A 10,716-nucleotide genomic window follows, 5' to 3' on the forward strand; every position below is an offset into this window, starting at 1 on the left:
AGACATAGATGATCCTGTTGTTGAATTCGCTGGTTATGCCATACCCCCAGAATCTCTATTTGGGCAATCTCACATCATATGCCCCGGACGTCCACATGTATAACAAGCATCGGAATCGGCTCGGCATTGGCCCAAGTGTCCTCTACCACAGATGTCACACCACGGAGGAAATGGCCATGTCTTCCCTGAACCTCATTGTTGCTGCAAACCCGACACCCGGGAGCTTTCACCTGGTCCTGACTGAGTATAGCGGTCATTCCTGTAACCCTGTAGCTGAGGTGGCGGAGGACTAGGTGGCCGTTTGAAGTATTGGAGCCTATAACTGCCCTGAGACTGCTCCTGAGACCTGACAAACCTCATCCTCTTACGCTGTCCTGACTTAGTCCTCTTTTTACCCTACTGTCGACGCCTACCCCTTTCTATATTCTGGGCGAATGCTTGAATCCGAGAGATATCCATACTATCCTACAATGCAGCGGTGGCACATGCGTCAGTCAACTCTGGAGCCAACACTGCTATAAACCGGTGAATCATGTCCCGCATAGTGTCAACTATGGATGGTGCATATCTGGCCAATGAGTCAAAACGTAGACTATACTCTCGAACACTCAAATTGCCCTGCTTGAGGGATAGAAACTGATCGACTTGAGCCTGTCGGATCTCCCGCGGCAAGTACTGGTCAAGGAAGGCATCCAAAAATTTCTCCCAAATAGCTGGAGGTGCATCACGTCCCCTGGACCTTGCCCATCCCTCGTACCTAAGGATGGCTATATCTCGTAGTCGAAAAGCTGCTAGCTCAACTGCTTCTTTCTCTGTGGCATGCATAACCCGAAAGATCATGTGAAGATGATCTATGAAATCTTGCGGGTCCTCCCTCTGATTTGTCCCTGTGAACTCTGGGGGGACTCAAGGCAATAAACTCTCGGACCCTTGAACTCCTAGAGCCCTCAGAAGATCCTGCACTAGCGGATGCCCGAGCCTGTTGCTGGGTAGCTACCAACTATGTCAACAAATGCACCGTACTCCTCAAGTCTTGATCGGATGGAAGCGGAGGGGGAACTGGATCTGCGGTCTCCCTAGGAATCTCCTCAGGTGGTGGAGGAGCCGGTAATGGCTGAGTAGGGGTCTCTCCCTGGGCCTCCGATTGGGCCCCATCTACTGGGGGTACCCTACTATTCCCCTCACCTACTATTGTATCTCTTCTCTGGCTAGCCGTAGTCTTCCTAGTCACCGTCATCTGTGCATGCAAATGTCAACGCAGAAGTTTAACTCAAATTTCCAATAACTCAGTTCTATAGCACGATTTAGGTTTAAAAGAAGGGTAACCAACTCCTAAATGCCCTGTAGTCCCCTGCTTATATAATGTGGTGCACAACACATCTATAAATAAGACCCTACTAAGCACATCTTGTAGACTCCCTAGGATAGAACTACTATGATACCACTTTTGTCATGCCCCGAACCCGGGGGGGAGGGGGGGGAGGGAGGGCGAGACCGGCAAGGGACTCTGAACATATAATGTCATTCATTAGCAATGTGGTCATATATTGCGAGACAATTTGCGAATCAAAATATAAAACTGAACGAAAACTACTACTGGCTAAACATCAATATAAGGCGGGGCCGACAAGGCCGTCATAGCTACTACAGCTGACAAACCAACATATTATACATTCAGGGCCTACAAGCCCAACAAACTACCCTAACTAACAGGAAATGTCTATAAGCCTCTACAGATGGATGTCCTGAGATCGGAACAGGGCCCCGACCTACCCATAGCCTATATACATATATACACAAGATGTACACAAAACTTCTAAACCCGGCAACTCCGGAGGACGTGGAGCTTACCGATAAAGTTGAACTCGGGAAACACCTACTGAGGAGGTCTACCCATCTGTCTATCTGAACCTACACGCATGAAATGCAGCGTCCTCAGAGAAAGGCACGTCAGTACGAAATAATGTACCGAGTATGCAAGGTAATAATATAACTGAAAGCTGAAATTGGACTGATAATAATAATAGCTGAAGGTAACTGGGAGTCAAAGATAATCGGAAGATATGCTCACCTGCTGATACTGACTCAACTCTCTCAATATAGTAAGTAAAATAGTTGTCCGGCCCTATAAGGCTCGGTATATATATATATATATATATATATATATATATATATATATATACACACACACACACACAACTGCTTTGCCGTAGTAGGCTCGCTCATAGGCGCTTGGCCATACTAGGCTCTGTATCTCGACCAACTGGGCTCACTCATAGGTGCTCAGCCACAGTAGGCTCGGTATATAACTTACCATCTGATCAGAAGTTGCCCGATAGGGGCCTGCCCATCGATTATAGCTCGATGGTAATAAAAATACTGTAATAATGTATATATAGACTTTTTGCTCTCTTGACTGGAAAAAGGAAATACTCAATTGAATATAAAGTCCCGATAAGGAGAATATTTTAACTACAAGAATAGGAAAATATACGTAAATTCCGGGAAATGAATATTTTCTTTTTACCTCGTTATCAAACTCATGTAATTACGAGATCATGCAAAATGAAGGAAGAGCTTAGCCTTAACATATCTGGAGTAGGAAAAAATCTGTGTGATATTCTTGAGAAGGATTACACCACAGTCCCTTAAAATTGCAAAATCTCACGCTGCTTAAGATACTATAAAATCTCTGTTTGAATTATTGAATATTTGTACCCTTTTACGTTAGCTTCAGATATCCTTCTACGTTAGCTTCAGATCCGTACTATTTCCCGATTTATTTTCTTAAATGTATATCAAACGTTTGTAACGACAAACGAAATGTGCATCTCATTTACAGTGGTTTTATTGTAGTTTCAACAAAATGAGATATTAGACGCCTCAATATTTTGAAGGTTTCTTCATTTTAGTTGTATCTTTCTTGCTTAGGGAAGTGGAAATGGGAAAGAAGGCTCATATGGACATTGAGTACTATTTGTTTGTAATACTGGTTGTTGACAGTGGAAATGGATTGCACGCTGGATCACAAGTGTTGGCATTGGACGAGCCTGTCTTCATTTTGTTTGACAATCCATTAACCCAATATGACTAAGAGTCATATGTTTTAGTAGTGGATTACTGCCACGTGGGGGTGGGGTTAATCTTATCCCATAATTCATTAGTTAATGAGGTAATATCCCGTTACCCGATAATTATTCAATTACCCACATAATTAAGAATTATCTCAAATTACTTATAGTACTACTCATTTTTAATAGACTTTATACATTATTCTATCATGGTCATATGGTATCTTGTCTGGCACTAGTTCATAAATACGGGGTATTATAGATTGGACCGTATTTTATCCCAAATTGCCAAACTTCGACGAAACTCATTTTCTTCTCTTTGCTTACCTTCTCTCCTTCACGAATTTACTCATCACGTGTTTGAAATAGCATAATGCTTATAATCTCAAGAAAATCTCATCCCCGAGTCTACGTCAATTAACTGAAGACGAAATTTTAACGTACAAAAAACGCAAGATGTAACAGTCAATATGACGACCCCCATTTGCTTGTCCTTAAGGACGCGGTGCAGCAGTGATGCCAAGGAGATTTCTATCAGAGATGATGGTGTGTTGCAGATGTAGGGCCTATTATGTGTGCCCAATGTGTATGGGTTACGTGAGTTGATTCTCCGGAAGGCCCACAGTTCGTGGTACTCCAATCATCCAGGTGTCGCTAAGATGTATCGGGATTTGAGGAAGCACTATTAGTGGAGGAGAATGAAGAAAGACAATGTAGAGTATGTAGCTCGGTGCCTAAATTGTCAGCATGTGAAGTATGAGCACCAAAGTCTTGGTGGATTGGTTTAGAGACTTGAGATTCCTGAGTGGAAATGGGAGCATGTTACCATGGACTTCATTGTTGGGCTCTACGGACTCAGAAGAAATTTGATGTTGTATGGGTGATTATGGATAGGTTGACCAAGTCAGCTCATTTTATTCCGGTGGTGACTACCTATTCTTCAGAACAGCTGGCTCAGATCTATATCCGCGAGATTGTCCATCTTCAAGGCATACCAGTATCCATCATCTCCGATCGGGCTACGCAGCTTACATCTCGCATCTGTAAAGTCGTACAGCATATGTTAGGCACACAGGTTGAGTTTAGTACAACATTCCACCCCCAGACAGACGGACAGTCCGAGCACACTATTTCGATATTGGAGGATATGCTTCGTGCCTTTGTTATGGAGTTCAGGGGTTCTTGGGATCAGTTCTTGCCACTTGCGGTGTTTGCCTACAATAACAACTACTAATCGAGTATTCAGATGGATCCTTGTGACGCCCTATATTGGAGACGATGTCATTCCCCAGTTGATTGGTTTGACCCGGGAGAGGCTAAGTTATTAGGCATAGATTTTATTCGAGATGCCTTGGAGATGGTCAAGTTGATCCAGGATCGGCTTCGTACAGCCCAATCTAGACAGAAGAGTTATACGGATCACAAGGTTTGTGATGTTGCATTCATGGTTGGAGAGCGAGTTTTGCATCGGATTTCACCTATGAAGGGGTAATGAGGTTCGACAAAAAGGGCAAGTTGAGCTCTAGGCATATCGGGCTTTTGAGATCCTTGAGAGGATTGGTGTGGTGTATTACAAGCTTGCATTGCCACCTAGTCAATCTGCAGTTCATTCGGTATTCCATGTTTCTATGCTCCAAAAGTATCACGGTGATCCGTCCCATGTGTTAGATTTCAGCTAAGTCCAATTGGACAAGGATTTATCTTATGTTGAGGAGCCGATGTCCATCTTCGACATGCCGGTCTGAAAGTTGAGGTCAAAGAGCATTGCTTCAGTGAAGGATGAGTGGAGGGATCAACGAGTCGAGGAGGCGACTTGGGAGACCGAGCATGGCATGCGTAGCATTTATCCTCATCTTTTGATGACTTTAGGTATGTATCTATACTCGTTCGAGGACGAACGTTTTTTTAAGAGGGGAAAGACGTACCGACCCGACTGGTCATTTTGAATATTTTAGCCCAATTCCACTGTTTATTGCATACTCTATGTTATATTGTGGTTATGTGACTTGACGAGGTGGTTGGTTTTGGTTTCGGGTGAGTTTCTGAGTGAAATTGGACACTTATTCCCAAAGTTGGAAGCTTAAGTTGAAATAGTTGACCGGATTTTAACATTTGTATAGATGACTCCAAAATTGAGTTTTGGCGGTTCCAATAGCTCCGAATGGTGATTTTGTGTAGTTTGTTTTGTCTTGAATTGGCAAAAGTTAGAAAGTTAAAGGTTTGGAAGGTTGAGAAGTTTGATAGGGAGTTGATTTAATGATATTGAGGTCGGATTCTGATTCCAAAAGTTGGCATAGGTCTGTTGTGTCATCTATAACTTGTGTGCAAAATTTGGGGTCAATCGGATTTGGTTTGGTATGAATCGTTGTTAGTTTTTGAAGTTGGATGCTCATGGTTTCCATAGGTTTGAATTGGGTTGTGATTCATCGAAACGATGTTGTTTAATGTGATTTTAGGCCTTGAGTAGGTCCGCTATGTCTTTTGGAACTTGTTGGTATATTCTGATAGGGTCCCGTGGCCCCGGGTGTGAATCGGATTGAAATCGGATCATTTTTGTACTTAGTTGATTGCTGAAGCTGCTGAGGTTCTGGTGCAATTGCACCTGTGCACTTTGGGGCACAGATTCGCCATTGCAGAAGCCTGCGAGCCGCAGAAGCGAAGGTTGGGCTGGCAAGCTAGGACCGTAGGTGCAGTCATTTCTTCACAGAAGCGACGCACAGAAGTGGCTGAGGGTCCGCAAAAGCGAGATCGCTGGGCAGAAAAGGATAAAAATGACGAATTTATTTCATTCTTCATATTTTGACTTAGAGAGCTCGGTTATGGCCGATTTTGAGAGGGATTTTCAAGGAATTGATCGAGATGGGAGCCCGGGGTTGACTTTTTGAGTTGACTGTTTGATTTTCTTTAAAGATTGCAACTATGTTATCATCAATAGTTTTCTATGATTTGTATTTATAGTATAAAGTTATTTTTGCTAGATTTGAGCCATTCACAATTGGATATTCGCGGAAAAGGCTTTCTAGTGGATTGAGTTAGCATGGTTTGATGTAAGTATCTTGCATAACTTTGTGTGTGAGAATTATCCCTTAGGATTGGTGTTGTTTTGTGTTAATTATGATAGGTGAAAGTTGTGTACGCAAGGTGAGAAGTAGTACACCGGCTAAATGTTGTAATTGACCGATTAAGCTATGTAGATTATTTTCATGCCATTAATTGAGTTATCACAACATGTTATATTCATCATCATTAATCTATCCTTGCATGCTTCACTTGACATTGTTAATACTTGTCTCATCGCTTACTTGTTATTTGCCCTAACATGCTTAGTTGAAGTTGTTGTTCCCTCATTGCCTTGTCAAATATTTATCTATTGATTTACCTTACTTGAAGTTGTCATTTCTTGGAATACCTTATTGTTGAGTATTGGTGTTGAAGTTGTAAAAGCCGTGATCGTATTGAGGCAAAGTTGTAAATTGTCGAAATACCATTCTTGTTGAGCTATTCATTTTTTGTTGCTATTACTGAGACTCTTGTACACATTGTAGTTGAGACATGGGCTATTTATTATGGAAACATTGTTATTGTTGACTTCCTTGGAAAGTTGTGGTATTGGGTACTTGAGGTGCGATTTGTGATATGTTATGATATTGATATGCATGCAGTGGTATAAGGACATGGATTGATGTGCATGTGGTGAGATAAGGTGGGCTTGATACGCGTGTTTCTAGTAGGGGAACTACTTGAATCCACGCAGTGTGATAAGATGGGCTAAAATGCGGGTAGCTATTTCGGGAAAATAATTTTCAAAACTACATGTAAGTCTTCCGCGGTGATAGAAGGAAATATTGTGATTTTGATTATGAAATGAGAATATGACGTTGTGCCTCGGTAGTGATTCTTGTTACTATCTTTCATTTACATCACTTGTGTTTTGTCTGCACCAAGAACGAAGAAGGTAGAGTTTTGTTGGATGAGGGGCTTATCCATCGGAGATGGAGACCTACTTCCATAGTCTCATAAACAAGGAGGGGGACAGAAACATTGTACTGGGTGATTTGGTATTCTTTGGGAGTCATTGTGACTTTGGGTATTGTAGGCGGATTATAGTTGATGAAGTGGAGGGGGCTATGCATAAGATGAGCAGGGGCAAAGCGACCGGGCCGGATGAAATCCGATGGAGTTTTGGAAGAGTGCGGGCAAGGTAGGGTTGGAGTGGCTCACTATGTTATTTAATGTCATTTTTAGAACAAAGAAGATGCCTGAAGAGTGGAGGTGAAGTACGATGGTTCCTGTATACAAGGACAAGGGTGATATCCAAAATTTTAATAACTATCGGGGTATCAAGTTGCTTAGCCATACTATGAAAGTCTGGGAGAGAGTGGTAGAGCTAAGGGTGAGGAAGAGTGTGTGTATTTCCGAGAACCAGTTTGGGTTTATGCCGGGGCGATCGACTACATAAGCAATCCACCTTGTTAGGATATTGATGGAGCAGTATAGGGAGAGGAAGAAATACTTGCATATAGTATTCATCGACTTAGAAAAGGCGTACGATAAAGTTTTGAGGGAGGTTTTGTGGAGATGTTTAGAGGCTAGAGGTATACCAGTTGCCTACGTTAGGGTGATTAAGGATATGTATAATGGAGCAAAAACCCAAGTGAGTACGGTGGGTGGGGACTCGGGCCATTTTTCGGTTATGATGGGGTTGCATCAAGGGTCGGCACTCGGCCCTTTTTTGTTTGCCCTGGCGATGGACGTACTGACGCGCCACATCCAAGGGGAGGTGCCGTGGTGCATGCTATTTGTAGATGATATTGTATTGATTGATGAGACATGGGGCGGTGTGAACGTGCAGTTAGAGGTATGGAGGAAGACCCTGGAGTCTAAAGGTTTCAAGTTGAGCAGGACCAAGACAGAAGGGAAGGGGTGAGACTCAAGGAGGGGAATGGGAGGTGAGGCTGGACTCGTAGGTCATCCCTAGGAGAGGAAGTTTTAAGTACCTTGGGTCTATTATTTAGGGGGATGGGGAGATTGATGAAGATGTCACACATCACATTGGGGCGGGATAGATGAAATGGAGACTCACTTCCGGTGTTTTATGTGACAAAAAAGTGCCACGAAAACTTAAAGGTCAGTTCTACAGAGTGGTGGTCAGACCGACGATGTTGTATGGGGCTGAGTGTTGGCCAGTCAAGATCGCTCATGTCCAAAAGCTGAATGTAGCAGAGATGAGGATGTTAAGATGGATGTGCGGGCACATCAAGTTATATAGAAATGAGGTTATTCGCGACAAAGTGGGTGTGGACCCTATTGAGGACAAGATGCAGGAAGTGCAACTTAAGTGGTTTGGTCATGTGAGGAGGTGGAGAACAGGCTCCCCGGTTAGAAGGTGTGAGAGGTTGACATTGCAGGGCCTACGGAGAGATAGAGGTAGGCCAAAGAAGAGGTGGGGAGAGGTGATTAGGCAAGACATGGCGCAGCTTCAGCTGACCGAGGACATGATCCTTGATAGGAAGATATGTAGGTCGAGGATTAGGGCAGTAGAGTATGTAGTCTAGAGTGTTCATAAGAGTAGTATTGGCATGCATGCTCGCTTTCTGTTGGTAGTAGGTTTTTATGACTAACCGTTATTTTCTTTCATTGTTGATCGCCTTACTATCTTGTTGTCTCTATTCTACTTTTATATGTCTTTTGGTGTTGTCCCTTCTTGTCTATATATTTATTAATGTGGTGCTTATACTTTCTTGAGCCGAGGGTCTATTGGAAACAACCTCTCTATCCTCACAAGGTAGGGGTAAGATCTGCATACACACTACCCTTCCCAGACCCTATAGTGTGGGATAATACTGGGTATGTTGTTGTTGTTGTTTTTGTGTTTTGTCTGCATCGTTTCCTTGGCATTCTTATTATGTGTTTCTCCCGTGATGCCTTTATTGCCTTAATTTCAGTGTAGTTATTCTTGTTGTATTTCTTCATTGTATCATTTCCATTATTTCCATTATTATACTATACTATGCCTATTCTGTTTCTTTATTTATTCCAGTAGGTGTCTTGACCTGACCTCGTCACTACTCTACCGAGGTTAAGCTTGATACTTATTGGGTACCATTGTGGTTTACTCATACTACGCTTCTGCACATGTTTTTGTGTAGATCCAGGTACTTCATACCAGCCTAGGCATTCGTGAGTTGAGCTTGGATTGGATACTTCAAGGTATATCTGCTAGCGTTCGCAGGCCTCAGAGTCACCCTCCATCTTGGCCTCAGAGTCACCCTCCATCTTAGTTTCTATTGCATACTCCTATTATAGATACTGATGTATTAGGTATGGTTCTGTATACTCGTGTAGAGCTTATGACTTAGTCTCACCAGCTTTTGGGTGTTATTTTAAATTGTATTGTGGAGTCCTTCTTATGATATTTGTTGGTTTAATTGTAAGTTTTATTATTATTTCCGTTAATTCTTCATGTATGTTAGGCTTACCTAGTCTTAGAGACTAGGTGCATCACGATATCCTACAAAGGGAGATTGGGGTCGTGACAATTTACTTTATGTATTTTATTATTTTGACCACTTGCAAGTGTCAAGTCGACCCCTCGTCACTAATTCTTCGAGGTTAGACTAGATACTTACAAGGTACGTGTTGATTTACGTACTCATGCTACACATCTGCACTGATTGTGCAGGTACTGAGACAGCTACTTTCAGTGGTCATATGGACGCGTAGACGCATCGCACAGAGACGTAGTGGTGAGCTGCCTTCCATGCTTCCATCTGCAGCACCCGAAGTCTCCCTTTATCTTATTTATTATTTTTGTCTATTTCATTCCAGATAGTAGATGTAGTAGTTTTGTATATTCCCTAGATGGCTCATGCACCTGTGACACCAGGTTTTGGGGGCTACTAGTGGTTTTTCACTACTGCACTTATTATTATTATCATTGCGATTTATGTATTATTGGTATTTGGAATTTTGGAAATGAAGTACGTATGTTTCCATGAGATCTCCTTTTAATTCAGTGTATTTAAAAAATGTTCTGATTTTTAAAAGTTAAAATTGAATAACTTGTTGGAGGTTTACCGTTGGCATGCCTAACACCATCGTTGAACGCCTTCACGACCTACTATGGGATTTGGGTCATGAGAAGAAATCACCCTGCTGGTCTGCCCTTCTGATAAGGCTGCCACCATTTCTTGGTTGGCCCTCTCAATTGGAATTTAGTAAAATTAACTCCATTGGACTCCACAAGTCCCAAATTGCGCAGAATCACATAAAACCTATCCAATAAATCATAGAATCATCTACAGGACCACTCTTAAAGTGCGGGGGTTGCAACTTCTGGAATCTATCCATCCTCTTTCACTCATCAAAAAACACAATGGACCTAATCTTTGGCCTAAAGAAACAAGCTAAACCACCCTAATAGGTGGAATAACCAGAACTCTTGGAGTGTGAATCATAGTAGTGGCCTACTCTAGAGTTCGGATATCTGGGGTCTGTGCTCCCCCTCCAGTTTGAGAAGTGGATGGAATCATAGGAATGCTAATAGCCTATGCTAAGCCGTCAAAATAACTCATGATCCAGACCATAGTGTCATGTAGCACTGGGCTGTAATGAAACCCTCGGGAATCTGATTCGGACCCGGTGG

At 42.5% G+C, this 10,716-nt stretch overlaps 2 protein-coding genes across 2 annotated transcripts; both read left to right on the forward strand.

Moving 5' to 3' along the window:
- Positions 1-7,554: 7,554 nt before the first annotated feature.
- Positions 7,555-7,998, forward strand: LOC138902530 (secreted RxLR effector protein 78-like). Its single transcript, XM_070190409.1, has one exon. The coding sequence runs from the start codon at positions 7,555-7,557 to the stop codon at positions 7,996-7,998; it is 444 nt and encodes a 147-aa protein (XP_070046510.1).
- Positions 7,999-8,137: 139 nt separating this feature from the next.
- Positions 8,138-8,626, forward strand: LOC138902531 (uncharacterized). The gene has a single exon (XM_070190410.1). It carries the CDS (start codon positions 8,138-8,140, stop codon positions 8,624-8,626), a length of 489 nt encoding a protein of 162 aa, XP_070046511.1.
- Positions 8,627-10,716: the final 2,090 nt, after the last annotated feature.

The sequence above is a fragment of the Nicotiana tomentosiformis genome, chromosome 12 (assembly GCF_000390325.3).
Source record: "Nicotiana tomentosiformis chromosome 12, ASM39032v3, whole genome shotgun sequence".
In the NCBI taxonomy this organism is placed as follows: domain Eukaryota; kingdom Viridiplantae; phylum Streptophyta; class Magnoliopsida; order Solanales; family Solanaceae; genus Nicotiana; species Nicotiana tomentosiformis.

What these genes read in the sequence shown, in the direction of transcription:
- LOC138902530 (XM_070190409.1), top strand. Translation starts at nt 7,555, where the DNA reads ATGGAGCAGTATAGGGAGAGGAAGAAATACTTGCATATAGTATTCATC.
- LOC138902531 (XM_070190410.1), top strand. Translation starts at nt 8,138, where the DNA reads ATGAAATGGAGACTCACTTCCGGTGTTTTATGTGACAAAAAAGTGCCA.